Source organism: Ranitomeya imitator, chromosome 8 (genome assembly GCF_032444005.1).
Source record: "Ranitomeya imitator isolate aRanImi1 chromosome 8, aRanImi1.pri, whole genome shotgun sequence".
NCBI lineage: Eukaryota > Metazoa > Chordata > Amphibia > Anura > Dendrobatidae > Ranitomeya > Ranitomeya imitator.
Window position 1 is genome coordinate 175,591,369 of NC_091289.1, and position 15,567 is coordinate 175,606,935.

A 15,567-nucleotide genomic window follows, 5' to 3' on the forward strand; every position below is an offset into this window, starting at 1 on the left:
TAAAGAAAGGGAGTGTAATTTTTAGTTTGTTTGACCCTTTTAATAAATCGGGGCAATTTCTATTCAGACTGAATATATACTGACCTTATCAAATCTTTTGGACGAAAACGATTGAAACTGCCTAAATTTCAAGAGATTTGCTCATTTCTAGGTTGAATACACCAGTTTTGGGATAATCAGATGTTAGTGCAGCGCCTCAGAGACCTGGTCGTTGCAGTATGGCCCCAAGGCGAGTAGCGGTACGTCCGATGGCACTAAAGAGTTATCCTGACCAGGTATCACCAGAACACATTACACTTCACACTCCGGCCACTAGGGGGAGAAAAAGGCTTTATTTATTGGGCCACTCCTCACATTGGTAAAACTAGGGGCTGCGGAGGAAGTTAGTGAGAAGCTGACTGGGTTGGAACCAGGCAACATCCCGTGGCAGGGGGTGTTGCGGGGAGAAGACACAGGGGGGTCCCTGTCAGGCGTGGGAACCTGGCAGGCGCCTAGCGACAGAACAGAACGTTACGGAGCCGCGCCTGCACACCTTGCGGCGGTATCCAGGAGAGAGACAAGAAGGGAAGAATATTGTGGAACAGTGTAAACGAGATCAGCACAAAGGAGAGCCAGTAGGAGTCGTGCCGAGAGAGGAAGGCAACATCTTACTGAGGCGCGTAGTCGGTGGCCGGATCACCGTAGGAGTAACTGACTTCAGGCCTTACTTCAAATTCCGCTGGACAGTTAATTATAGGTTGGCTGTCTACCTTCGACACCTACGAAGACATAGGGGGCAACATTGGGAGAGGGGCGTCTCTAGGGTCCCAGAAGACCTCCAAGCCTTCCCGTCATACGGGTGCGTCCTAGCCAAAATATACCTGGGAGACGTTAGAAACTAGTAACATCTGGAACCAAAGAACGAGAGAGAGAGCTGTAGAGAACGAACGAAAGAGAACAGCAGTTGTGAGGACTATTCCGAATGCTCAGCAGGGTAGGACTACAACACACAGGCGCTATTGGTAGGCAACGATTTCCATCTGCGAGGGAAACTCTGAATGTGCCCATCGGACCGGCCGGTCTCTGATAACCCTGTTAAACATACTCTGGATTGAGGATCCTGAAGCCTTCAGTAAAGAGGTAAAGAGACTGCAACCTTGTGTCCTCGTTATTGACTGTACCTTACACCATCACCATCCACCTTACTGGGAAGCCCTGGGGACATACTTCACCTGTGGGAAGGTATACCATCCAGCTGCCATTCCATCACCCCAGCAGACCCCACAGCAGCGTCGGTCACCCTGACCGAACACCACAGGTGGCGTCACGAACCCCTGACAGACTGTACCACTACCTCCATTGGACGCCCCTTAGCAGGGTCACGACCGGGTCCAGCCACCGTGACAACCCCAGAACTGAAGGAGAAGGGACCGGTACCGAGTGACTTGTGGCCCTGTGTCTGGGGGCGCTCCATTACCGAGCTGAGAAATTAAGCTCTGAAGCCAGGAGCCAATTGGCCTGGAATGCATTGAGGGCGTGTAGACACGGAGATGATCCGATTATCGGAGGTGTGCATGCTGTCTGAGGAAAAAATCAGATATGTGCACAGCCCCATCGAATAGCATGGGTTCGAGCGCTGTCTGACGTTTTGACAGATTATACTTAGGCCGAAAATACAGTTGTCTGCATGAGCCTTGAGCTCCTGCAAGAAATTTGGTAGGCCTTGTACCTCCTAGAACAATACGTACTCACTTTCTTTGTCCGCCCTACTGCACCTTGAACTTGACCTTGTCTAACTCACTAACTAACTCTAACTAGGAAGCACAGTCCTTTTCCGATCACTAAACCCTCCCCCTATGGGCTAGTCCACTTACCTCTGACCCTGCTGTCTGTTGCTGGGCAGACCTTCCTTACACTACACACTGTACTAACAAAACTTATACTATACCTTACCCTATTGTCATCATCTAACGACAGTCACTATTTTACGTCCTTATCCATGTCTTACCCTCTACTTATTCTGTACCGTACACTACCCACATCATGCACGGCCTTTACGTTACCGTATCACAACACATTCCAGAAACCGCAGGACACAGTTTACACTTCGCCTGACACAATGCATGTTGCTACGTTCACATTTGCGTTGTTGTGTGATGCGTCGGAGACGCAACGCACAACGCACGCAACAACGCATGCAAAACGCTGCGTTTTGTGACGCATGCGTTTATTTTTATAGCGCAAAAAAAAAATGCAACAAGCAGCGTCCTCTGCGCCCTGACGCTTGCGCCCAAAAAACGCATGCGTCACAAAACGCAACACAACGCATGTCCATGCGCTCCCCATGTTAAATATAGGGGTGCATGGCGCATGCGTCGCCGCGGTTGTGAACGTAGCCAACAGACGCATGACATTATTCACATTACACGATCGGCGGCAGGAACGTCCCTCAGGACGGAAAACTCACGGTCTCGTGGATCGCTGTCACCGCGTCCGCTGTGGGAATGTGTAGACTTCATCTTACATCATATATAATAACTCAAACAAAAGGAACAAGAAAACAAAAAAAAACAAAAAAAAAATAAGGTGAAAAATATTTGCGGTCTAAGAAAAATTTGCAAAAAAAAAAAAAAAAACATTAAAAAATCTGCACAGGAAATTAAAATATTAAACAACAGAATAAAACAGTAAAAAAAAAAATACTAAAGAGACGAACAAATAAAATAAAAATAATTTCCTGAATGAAAAACAAAAGGAAATCCATCAAAATAAACTTCAGTTTAATCACGTTTTATACGGACAAGTGGAGGTTGTGTGTATTTCCTCTGCCCAGCGTGCTGAGACCTGTAGTCCCCCCAGCTACAGTGCCGGTCTGTGAGAGCGCTCGGTACAGCCGGGGTTCTGCGGGCACTCGAGGATTCGGCGCTCCATTGCTGTCGCCTTGTCGCCGCCGCCGCCGCCGCATCCTCCGTTGCCAGGGCAACCGCTTGGTGGCTGATTACCGAGCGGGGCCCGGCAGCGGGCGGAGCACGTTCGCTGTAGTCCGCTTTTTGGATGATAACGTGTGCAGCCCGGGTGCCCGGCTTCCTGCCCAGCTCCACCGAGGACTTCGATAAGAGGAAGGTGTGCACCGAGTACCGGAGGAGGCCGCGGGGAGGAGCTCGCTGCAGAGGGCGCAGATCCTGGCAGGTGAGCACCATCATGTGTCACAAGTCACGACAGCTCATGTTATATCACGATTGTCCCTCATTATCGGTCCTGACGTTCGCATGGGCATGCAGGCCGATGCCAACGTTCTCATGGGCATGCAGGCCGATGCCAGTCTTGTTTGTGGGGGGGATAAACGTGTAGTAATAAGTTTGGACCATCGGGGTCTTCACGCGGTGGCGGCGTCCTATCACGATGCCGCCTTTTAAGGCCACTTTGACCAAAGACCCCAACGCTCTCTGATAGCCGGGGGTCTGACATCCAGGACCTGTACTGATCCCGTGCATGGCCGGTGACCCCCGAGCACGCGCTATGACGGCCCTCTCTGCCCAGGTTTCACTTCACGCCATATGGACCCGATTCATCAATAGGTTTTCTTTGGTGTGAGCTCTTCTCCATCAGTCTCCCAAGTTGTTTTTGTTCTTTAAAGGGGTTCTCCCCTAAATTATCGAAGTGCCCCCTCTCCCCCATCACACAATTCAAACAGCAACTTGTCAAGACCGGCTGCAGTCTGAACAAACACTGATCCTGAGACCTGCGTCTCAGCTGACTGAGGAGCTGCATCGTAAGCACATGTATCCGTGCTGCTGGAGCGCGGCTGTGACAGGAGAAGAAATGAATATTTTCTGCTGACTGAAGACAAAGGATTTTTTTTCCCCCCAGTTGTCTGTGCCAGTCAGCCGAAGAGATGATTTATTTCTACTCCTGTCACAGCCCAGCTCTGGCTGCTCACTACTATGTGCGCTCACGATACCGCTCCTCTGTCAGTTTAGACATAGGTCTCGGGATCAGTGTTTCTTCAGACTGCAGCGTGTCCTGTTACATGACTAGGACGTGGACTATTTTATTACATTCTTGGAGAACCCCTTTAAATGAGATGGAAGAATCGATTGGCAAGATTTTTTATTTTTTTTAATCCTTGAGATTTTCCTCTGTGGGTTGCACCTTTGGGACCCTCGGCTATCAGACAGACCGGGCATAACTCGCGGTTGTGCTGTAAATGTATGAGATGGAAATATCCCTTTAAATTAACGGCTCAAAATAATTTACAGCTTAAAAGGGGTATTCCCATCTCCAAGATCATATCCCAATAAGTTGTAGGTGTAATAGTAATATTAGGCAATACCTCCAACTAGAAATATAGTGTAGTTCTTCTGATTCGCTTATCATGTGCACGGTCCTGCAGTAGCTTAGGTATCCATAGATACGACCGCTAGCAAATAACTTTTACTGTATAAGTTGTCGTAACCATGGATACCTTAGCTACTGCAATGTCCTGCACATGGTAAGTGATGTAACAAATCAGAAGAACTATACTAGATTTCTCATTGGAGGTATTTCCTAATATTATTATTACATCTGCTACATATTAAGATGGGATCTTAGCGATAGGAATACGCCTATAAGTCCAATTAACCCCTTTAAGAAAGTAGAAACAGTGTGAGCCAGCAAGATTGAGCTGCGGTCACATGATGCAGGAGAGAGGGCCAAGCATCTCCGGAAACGGCTGAAGGCTGAGACCGATAAGTATTTTACTATGCATAGTATATAGACGTTACAAATTGATAACAAAGGGGTAAAACTTTTTTTTAAGTTTGAGTTTCCCTTTAATGTGGTGCAGAAAATGTACACCAATTTTTAGGTGCAATTTAAAGGGGTATTCCCATCTCCAAGATCCTATCTCAATATGTATTAGGTGTAATATTATTGTTATTATTAATACTAATAGCAAATAACTCAAATTAGAAATATAGCATAGTTCTTCTGGTTAGCTATGCTTATTACCAGATTTGCAGGGCATTGCAGGATCTTAAATATCCATGGATACGACCACTCATATAGTGACGGTTAGTTGATAATGGTCTTAACCATAGATACACTGCCTTGTGAAAGTATTCGGCCCCCTGGAACTTTTCAACCTTTTCCCACATATCATGCTTCAAACATAAAGATACCAAATGAAAATTTTTGGTGAAAGAATCAATAAGCGGAACACAATTGTGAAGATGAACTAAATTTATGGATTATTTTAAATTTTTGTGGAAATTCAAAAACAGAAAAGTGGGGCGTGCAATATTATTCAGCCCCTTTAACTTAATACTTTGTTGCGCCACCTTTTGCTGCGCTTGGGGTATGTCTCTATCAGTTTTGTACATGGAGAGACTGAAATTCTTGCCCGTTCTTCCTTGGCAAACAGCTCGAGCTCAGTGAGGTTGGATGGAGATGGTTTGTGAACAGCAGTTTTCAACTCTTTCCACAGATTCTCGATCGGATTGAGGTCTGGACTGTGACTCGGCCATTCTAACACCTGGATACTTTTATTTGTGAACCATTCCATTGTGGATTTTGTTTTATGTTTGGGATCATTGTCTTGTTGGAAGACAAATCTCCGTCCCAGTCTCAGGTCTTTTGCAGACTCCAACAGGTTTTCTTCAAGAATGGTCCTGTATTTGGCTCCATCCATCTTCCCATCAATTTTAACCATCTTCCCTGTCCCTGCTGAAGAAAAGCAGGCCCAAACCATGATGCTGCCACCACCATGTTTGACAGTGGGGATGGTGTGTTCAGGGTGATGAGCTGTGTTGCCTTTACCCCAAACATATCGTTTGGCATTGTTGCCAAAAAGTTTGATTTTGGTTTCTTCTGACCAGAGCACCTTCTACCACATGTTTGGTGTCTCCCAGGTGGCTTGTTGCAAACTTTGAACAACACTTTTTATGGATATCTTTGAGAAATGGCTTTCTTCTTGCCACTCTTCCACAAAGGCCAGATTTGTGCAGTGTACGACTGATTGTTGTCCTATGGACAGACTGTCCCACCTCAGCTGTAGATCTCTGCAGATCATCCAGAGTGATCATGGGCCTCTTGGCTGCATCTCTGATCAGTCATCTCCTTGTTTGAGATGAAAGTTTAGAGGGACGGCCGGGTGTTGGTAGATTTGCAGTGGTGTGATACTCCTTCCATTTCAATATGATCGCTTGTACAGAGCTCCTTGGGATGTTTAAAGTTTTGGAAATCATTTTGTATCCAAATCCGGCTTTAAACTTCTCCACAACAGTATCACGGACCTGCCTGTTGTGTTCCTTGGTCTTCATGATGCTCTCTGTGCTTCACACAGAACCCTGAGACTATCACAGAGCAGGTGCATTTATACGGAGACTTGATTACACACAGGTGGATTATATTTATCATCATTAGGCATTTAGGACGACATTGGATCATTCAGAGATCCACAATGAACTTCTGCACTGAAAGTAAAGGGGCCGAATAATATTGCACACCCCACTTTTCAGTTTTTGAATTTCCACAAAAATTTAAAATAACCCAAAAATTTGTTCAACTTCACAATTGTGTTCCACTTGTTGTTGATTCTTCACCAAACATTTACATTTGGTATCTTTATGTTTGAAGCATGATATGTGGGAAAAGGTTGAAAAGTTCCAGGGGGCCGAATACTTTCGCAAGGCACTGTACCTAAGCTACTGCAATGTCCTGTACATGGGGTAAGCAACATAGTGAATCAGAAGAACTATACTACATTTCTAATTGGAGTTATCTGCTAGTATTATTGGGATAGGATCTTGGAGATCGGAATTCCCCTTTAAGCCAGCATTCTAGATCATGTAGCTCAGTATATCTTTGGTATGAATTCATACAGGCACTTTTTGGTGCAATTTTTTCAGCCAAAACCAAAAGTGGATTAAAGAATGGGGAATAATAAAGTCTCGTACTTCTCTCTTCAACTCCAGACTGTGGCTCAGATAATTGCACCAAAGCGACACGTGTGATTTCGGCCTAAAATTACATTTTTGTGGCTAAAGGTTTACGCCAATATTTGGGTACAAGGAGCCCCCAAATGTGACGTTCAGAGGCCATGATTAGTGCAAGAGAGGGGTACCATGGAGAACAGTCCCCGTGTCCCGCTGATAATCGAGGACATATCTTTGTGTCTTCCGTCAGATTTTGCTTACACTTATTACTTGCAGTAGCGAAAACTCCTTTTCTAGGCTCTTGGAAGTTGAGATGTTGTCGCGGTGCTTTGTGCCACTTTCGGCACGCTTTAGCTAGAGAAAATAGATTCTTTCAAGAAAAGTTTTGCGGGAAGGTTGAATAGTGAAATCATGTGCACTTGGATACACATCGTCCTTTGTTCCATCTCCATTGTAGACACATAAAATAAGTCTTGGCGAATTCTCGGCATCTTTTTAATGTTTGCCGCACAAAGCGCATTTTGATCTTCAAGAGAAGCCGAGTCTAATCTGTTTAATGTGCTTTCTATTTTCTTCAAGAAAACAAAACTGATCTGGAAAGCCACGTAATGCAGAAGAAAATCAAAATCCCCAAGCTGTGTCTGAACTCCTCCGAAGGGTCCTGGGAGTTTAAGGAGAATGAAGAGGAGGCGGACGGCGAGCAGCGGCGGCACAGCAAGGTGAGGCTTAAAAGCTGCAGAATGATGGGGCGGAAACCTTCCTAAATGCTCCATCAGCGGGGGAAGTGTATTTTCTCACTTTTTGTTTGTAGTCCAATTTTAGCAAGTAAAGCTTATTCATTAAGAAAGTTATACAACTTTGTGTCACTTGCACGTGGTTTTCAAGATCTCAGCTTGCTGCCATTTGAAACTTCGTCCACTCCCCAGAGGATAATGCTGAGTCCTGATCATGTAGGAATTGCTAGTGCAATTAGTACATATCCAAAAGTGTCCACTCCCCAGAGGCTAATGCTCAGTCCTGATCAAGTAGGAATTGCCAGTGCAATTAGTGCATATTCAAAAGTGTCCACTCCCCAGAGGATAATGGTCAGTCCTGATCAAGTAGGAATTGCCAGTGCAAATAGTGCACATTCAAGTCTCCACTCCCCAGAGGATAATGCTCAGTCCTGATCATGTAGGAATTGCCAGTGCAATTAGTACATATTCAAAAGTGTCCACTCCCCAGAGGATAATGCTCTGTCCTGATCAAGTAGGAATTGCCAGAGCAATTAGTGCATATTCAAAAGTGTCCACTCCCCAGAGGATAATGCTCTGTCCTGATCAAGTAGGAATTGCCAGTGCAATTAGTGCATATCCAAAAGTCTCCACTCCCCAGAGGAAAATGCTCAGTCCTGATCATGTAGGAATTGCTAGTGCAATTAGTGCATATACAAAAGTGTCCACTCCCCAGAGGAAAATGCTCAGTCCTGATCATGTAGGAATTGCCAGAGCAATTAGTACATATTCAAAAGTGTCCACTCCCCAGAGGATAATGCTCTGTCCTGATCAAGTAGGAATTGCCAGTGCAATTAGTACATATTCAAAAGTGTCCACTCCCCAGAGGATAATGCTCTGTCCTGATCAAGTAGGAATTGCCAGTGCAATTAGTGCATATCCAAAAGTCTCCACTCCCCAGAGGAAAATGCTCAGTCCTGATCATGTAGGAATTGCCAGAGCAATTAGTGCATATTCAAAAGTGTCCACTCCCCAGAGGATAATGGTCAGTCCTGATCAAGTAGGAATTGCCAGTGCAAATAGTGCACATTCAAGTCTCCACTCCCCAGAGGATAATGCTCAGTCCTGATCATGTAGGAATTGCCAGTGCAATTAGTACATATTCAAAAGTGTCCACTCCCCAGAGGATAATGCTCTGTCCTGATCAAGTAGGAATTGCCAGTGCAATTAGTGCATATCCAAAAGTCTCCACTCCCGAGAGAAAAATGCTCAGTTCTGATCATGTAGGAATTGCTAGTGCAATTAGTGCATATACAAAAGTGTCCACTCCCCAGAGGAAAATGCTCAGTCCTGATCATGTAGGAATTGCCAGTGCAATTAGTGCATATCCAAAAGTCTCCACTCCTCAGAGGATAATGCTCAGTCCTGATCATGTAGGAATTGCCAGTGCAATTAGTGCATATTCAAAAGAGGAACAATCTGATAAGGAATCCATGTAAGGAACTCTAAGTGAGGGGGAAGGGTAGTAGAGGTTGGGTTTCTTGAAAAGCTTTGAGGGGGATTCTAAAGGTTATTTTCCGTCCAACTTTTTGCATCCTTTTTACTTGGCCGTGTCAAGTTTGGAGCAGATTTCATAAGGAATCCAATGATATGTCACTTCTTTTATTCCATGGTGAAGTTTACAAAACTTCATAGGAAAGAAGTAAAATACGGCTTAAAGGGAATCTGTCAGCAGGTTTTTGCTACCTCATGTGAGAGTAACTAAAGAATATAGCTCTAGTGCCACCTATTGGAAGTACCAATCCTAACAGTCGACATTGAGTGTTAGGATTGCTACTTCCAATAGGTGGCACTAGAGTTCTAGTCCTCTTCCTCTCTGAAGAGACAATTCGCATATTTCCCAGAGGAGCATTGCGGCTTTAAGTCTCCTCACCTCGACATGCTTAACATGTCACTCTCCGCAAGGAAATTATACTTCTTGGATAAATAATATAAAACATTGGGAGCTTAAAGGGAACCGGTCACCTGAATTTGGCGGGACCGGTTTTCGGTCATATGGGCGGAGTTTTCGGGTGTTTGATTCACCCTTTCCTTACCCGCTGGCTGCATGCTGGCCGCAATATTGGATTGAAGTTCATTCTCTGTCCTCACGTAGTACACGCCTGCGCAAGGCAATCTGATTCCAGCGATGTATCACTTACATTACTGGGTACAGCCATTCTGACACAATCAGAGCTTTTAGATTTAGAATGAAGCAGAGCTGAGAAAGCTGACCCCGCCCACACCGGGCTCTGTATGTACAATGTGTATAGACAGTGAGCTGCTTATCACAGGAGGGGGCGTTGCCGGACTAGTGCAATGTTAATCTCTTAGCGATAAATCCTTCTCAGTTTGTAAACAGCCCTCAGTTTGACTTGTGACACGTTCCTCTCTGCTACCGCTCCTTCCACATCTGCGATCGGAGCCCGTTCTCCACCCATCAAATATGGAGCTGCAGAGATATAGAGAGATCCTTGGTAAATCCTGACCCACGCCTGTTGTGCCTGGTCTCTGCGGCGGGATGGACACCGCATTGTCGTCATCTAGTCCAACCCGCATTAAAGTAAGTGCCCCCCACTTGCAGCCTACTTCCCATACATTCCTGCAGAGTGCCCCCTGCTGGCAGGAAGCTGCTGAATATTAGCGGAGGGAACACGTAGCGTCTTGTACCTATACTGATCTCTCCTGACAGATTAAGGAGGAGCGGTCATTATCTGGAAGGAGTGGTCCGCAACTGCCTCTACCAGGGCAAATGGAGTCTGATGGAGTCAGTGACCGGTCGGCCCCAATGCCAAGGAAAACAAAATTTGGCATAATTTTGCTTACTTCTTTATTAACCTTTTTCATTCCTGTCGTCTTCTAATTAACTTTTAGTAAAATCTAAGCCCCTACAATGAGTTTAGGTCAGTTACCGATGTCCTGTGTAGGATTCTTGTCTTCTTGATGGGCCATAGCGGCTGCTGAGGGGTTAAATACCTTCTGATTTCGGTCACTTTAATTGAGCAAAAACAAGGAAAAAGAAGATGTGAACTAATCAAGTGACAGAGCCGTAGTACGGGATCTTTATTAGCCCGTATTTCACAGTGTTGTACGTCTGCCAGCAAGAAGGTTAATGATGTATTCAAGCCGAAAATCTCTGAACCTTGATTACTCGCACATAAAGTATTGCTTTAACTAATTATGTCTTAATGAATCATGATTTTTTGCTCTGTTTTACTTAAATGGAGCTTGTGAGCGCTGATTTCTGTTATAAAACTGCTGAACTTTGTCACAAGGCAGATGTCCAACATTCCCCTTCAGTTTCCATTCTAAGCAGAAACTACAACGCTGCTGTGCAAATAGGTTAAAGGGGTATTTCCATCTCCAAGATCCTATGCAAATATGTACAAGGTATAATAATGTTATTATTAATAATAATAATGATGATAATAGCAAATATCTCCAATTAGAAATGTAGTATAGTTCTTCTGATTCACTATCTTTCTTCATGTTCAGACATTGCAGGACCTAAGGTATCCGTGGTTACTTATGACCACTGATGTAGTGACAGCTAGTTGCTTGTGGTCGTAGCTATGGATACCTAAGGTCCTGCAATGCCTGCACATGAAGAGAGACCTAGCAAGTCAGAAAAACTATACTAGATTTCTAATTGTAGTAGTAGCAACAGCAGCAGTATTTTAGTAGCTCTGGTGGTGTTGAGGTGGCAGCGGGGTCATTGCTGATTGTGAGCTTTCTTGAAGAGATGGGTTTCAAGTTCCGTCTGAAGGATCCGGATGTGGCGGGTAATCGGACATTATGGGGGATATTCTGGAGAAGTCTTGGAGGCGGTTGCATGAGGAACAAATAAGTTTGTAGGAGAGAAGGAGGTCTTTGGAGGAACGGAGATTATGTGAGGGAAGATATTGGGAGATTAGTTTTGAGAAATACGAAGGAGAAAGGTTATGGATGGCTTTATAGGTCAATGTCAGTAGTTTGAACTGGATACGCTGAGAGAATGGGAGCCAATGAAAGAATTTGCAGAGTGGGGAAGCGGAGGAGTAGCTAGGAGAGAGATGAATTAGTCGGGCAGCTGAGTTAAGGATGGACTGGAGAGGTGCAAGGGTGTTTGCAGGGAGGCCACAGAAAAGGATGTTGCAGTAGTCAAGGTGGGAGATGATGAGGGCATGCACAAGCATTTTGGTAGATTGACGGTTGAGGAAAGGACGGATTCTGGAAATATTTTTGAGCTGGAGGTGACCGGAGGTGGAGGGAGCTTGGATGTGCGGTTTGAAGGACAGGGCAGAGTTGAGGGTTACTTCGAGGCAGTGGGTTTCTGGTACTGGGGAAAGAGTGGTGTCATTTATTGTGATAGGAAAAGATGCGCGAGATGGAGGAAGGATGATGAGTTCACAATTGTCCACAATGAGTTTGAGGCACCGAGAGAAGGAGGAGGATATGGCTGATAAACACACCGGGATTGTGGACAGCAGAGAGGTGACCTCTGGGCCAGAGAGGTAGATCTGAGTGTCATCAGCGTATAGGTGGTACTGGAAACCATGGGACTTTGACTTGTCCCATGCTAAGGGTATAGATGGAGAAGAGTGGGGGTGGAGTGGTCCTAGGGCAGAGCCTTAAGTAACTCCAACAGAGAGACAGGCCAGGATGAGGAGGTAGTGTGGTTGTTGGAGACACTAAATGTGCAGTTGGAAAGGTAGGAGGAAATCCAGGATAGGGCAATGTCTTTGACGCCCAAGGAAGAGAGGATCTGTAGTAGGAGGCAGTGGTCAACTGTCAACAGCAGAGGACTGGTTTTGGCGGTAAGTCGTTAGTAATTTTGTTCAGGGCTGTCTCAGTTGAGTGATGGGGACGGAAGCCAAATTGTAGGTTGTGAAAAAGCGCGTTAGATGAGAAGTGGGAGGAAAAATCAGCGTGGACATGCTGCTCAAGGAGTTTGAAAGCAAATGGTAGCAGCATTATGGGGCGATAGCTGGACGCAGCGGTTGGGTCGAGGGAAGGCTTTTTGAGAATAGACGTGATTGAAACATGTTTGAAAGCAGAAGAAAGGTACCAGAAGTTAGTGATAGGTTGAAGAGATGGGTTAGGGATAGGATGAGTGTTATGGTGAGGTTAGGGAGGAGGTGGAATTGTATGGGGTCAAGCGCACAAGTAGTAAGGTGTGATTTGGAGAGGAGATTAGTAAACTCTCCTTCAGTAATGGAGAGGGAGGTCATGGGGTTTGGGCGGTCATGGGGTTTGGGCATTGGTCTGGTCTACAAAGGGGTTGTTGTGGTTGAACAATAAAGACAAGTCCTCAGCAGAGATGAGAGGTCAAAGGGGGCAGTGGTGGGCGGTGGAGGGAGTTAACTGTTCAATAACTGTTTGGGGTTGTAGGATAAGGAAGATATGAGGGTTGTAAAGTAGGCCTGTTTAGCAGGGTTGAGTGCTGATTTGAATGTGAGTGTCGCTCTGCAACCCTGGACACTTGCTGAAGCTTTATAGAGAGATTATTGTGCCAGGGTTGTCTATTGACATGTCGCACTCTGCCATGCAAAACCGCATCAATATTTAACGCAAGGGTGGCATTGTAGAAAGCAGTAGCATGGTCTGTCGTTGAGTGAACGTATAGATGCCAGTGGTAGAAGAATTAGAGAGTGTGTGAGTATCTAGATGTGCGAGGTTTCTGTGGAGGTGTCCATGTTGCTGGACATGGGTGACAGGTGAGGACAGGGACGAGAAAGTGAATAGATGGTGGTCAGATAGTGGTTAGATAGGGAGCAGAGACGGGTGAAGATAAGGTCTAATGTATGTCTGTCTGTCTGTCTGTGTGGGTGGCTGAGGAGGACCACTGAGTAAGTCCAAAGGATGAAGTAATTGAGAGTCTGGCCAAAGAGGTGGTGGAGCACCAGGTGTCCAGCCGTGGAGGTGTTGGATAAAAATACATAGAAAAAACCTCCTGACTGATTCTATTAAATAGCTCTCTTAGGCAATGTGCACACGTTACTGCTGACTTTTCTTCTCAAGTGATATCTTCAGTGATTTGTGTTTCCTTCCCCTTAGAGACCAGATGGAAGGAAACAAGTAGAAGGAACCCGCAAGAGCATTGAAGCCGTGGTGGCTCGTCTGGAGAAACAGAATAATGTGACGCCAAGTCATAACTCCAGCTGTGAGGACATCTTTCTGGAACCCTGTCCAAGGGTGGGAAACTTGGACACGTTGGAGGATGCTTTGATCCCCAGGGTCTTATATGAAGAGTTGCTGAGGAGTTATCAACAGCAGCAGGTGGAGATGAGGCACATCCAGCATGAGCTGGAAAGGACTCGGAGGCAGCTGGTCCAGCAGGCCAAAAAACTCAAGGACTATGGGACATTAGTCACCGAAGTGAAGGAACTGCGGGTCCTCAACAGACGACTCCAGGATGTGTTATTGCTCAGACTGGGAAGCGGTAAGTGAGCAAAACTACATCTGAATCTCCATTACATTTGCTGCTCATTTTCCAATGATTAAAGCAGAGGTCTCACCAGATTTCATACATTATTAAAAAGTTCTCTGAGATCTGATGAGCTGGTGTACTTAGACTGACAATACAACTGACTGGTTGTATAATCCTGATCTTAAAAGGACCATTTCATAGGTGGAACTTTCACAAAGAATTATGTAGCCATTCTGATTTGCCTTGTAAAAATAAGTACATCAGCCTCATCAGGTGTAAGATTTAGCAAAGTATGCAGTCTCACGGATCCTTATAGGCGGGTCAGCACGATGGCAGGAGTCACCTTCCGCCATTGTACGACCCACGTATGAGGACTGAGGCTTGGTGACCACTCACCCTGGACACATTAGGTGGATGTTCTAAGGGGAAATCTAACAAACACCAGGGGGCGCCAGAACAAATTTGTAGCCGCAATAGTAAGAACATTTCCAGTTAAAATCTTGTGATCTGACTTAAGTAAATTATTATTATTGATGTCAGGGACAAAGACCCTGTTCTGTCTAAATAGAGTAAGCTGTAAATATCCCATCGTGCTTTATAGCTCTAGCAAAGCATTACAACGGGAGATTATTTGTAATGGGAATTGATTCTGGAGTGTCTTATGCAAAATGAATTACTTTGGGGCTAATTTGTTATCTGGCTCAACTTTCCTTCCCATAGTGTGGAGCCTTATTCCTGGTGATCCAGCGGGCTACTTATCTTTTATGATCCGTGAATTGCTCTGCCGAAAATTTTAGTTTTTCTTTATTTGTTTTATTTTGTAATTGATGCCAGAGCAGTTGACCCATGCAGGACTTGCCGAATCATTCTGTATGTGACTCCTAGAAAAAGCTGAGTGCTTTTACTCAGCAATCTCCAGCTGTCTCATAGAGAATGAATGAACCCCCTTCCCTTTTCCCTCTCCCCCTTCCCTTTCCCCCCTTCCCCTTTCCCCCTTCCCTTTCCCCCTTCCCTCTCAGCTCATGACTAGTCTCTATTATAAATATTGCAAAATTACCAGCCACCACGATCAGCTGCTACAACAGCAGGTCTCCTAATCACTACTCTCACTTTCCTTAGCTGTGTGCTTGTTCAAATGCCCTGATATCTCTATGTGTAAATACCTGGATAACAGTGCCGACATTAATAGCTGAATGTGTTACAGCACAACTTGTGCTGAGCTTTATAGTTGTAATACTACAATTTTGCTATCACCATCACTGTCACTCAAGGAAGAGAGTCCGCCCTGCCAGAAACCAGGAAGTATGGAGGCGGCAGAGCTGTGAGCTGCTCAAGCGACAACTTGAGAATACCTCTTTAAAGGGAACCTGTCAGCAGGATTGTGCTCAGTAACCTACAGGCACTGTCCGGTCGGGGCCATTATACTGATTACAATGATACCTTGGTTGATGAAATCTGTCTTGTGGTTCTTGTTTAATCTTTATTTTCAGTTTTGAGTTAATGATATGCT

The 15,567-nt window shown here is 45.2% G+C and overlaps 2 protein-coding genes across 3 annotated transcripts in view; both read left to right on the forward strand.

The window, feature by feature from the left end:
- AGBL4 (AGBL carboxypeptidase 4) overlaps positions 1-15,567 on the forward strand; it is a 1,562,854-nt gene that overhangs the window by 1,095,186 nt on the left and 452,101 nt on the right. The gene's annotated exons all lie outside the window — the stretch shown is intronic.
- The window catches only part of BEND5 (BEN domain containing 5), a 34,140-nt gene continuing 21,552 nt past the window's right edge, over positions 2,980-15,567 (forward strand). Inside the window, exons 1-3 of the mRNA XM_069737948.1 lie at positions 2,980-3,168; positions 7,476-7,615; positions 13,685-14,069. Coding sequence (XP_069594049.1) covers positions 7,505-7,615; positions 13,685-14,069 — 496 coding nt within the window. The 5' untranslated portion in view covers positions 2,980-3,168; positions 7,476-7,504. The remainder of the gene's footprint in view (positions 3,169-7,475; positions 7,616-13,684; positions 14,070-15,567) is intronic.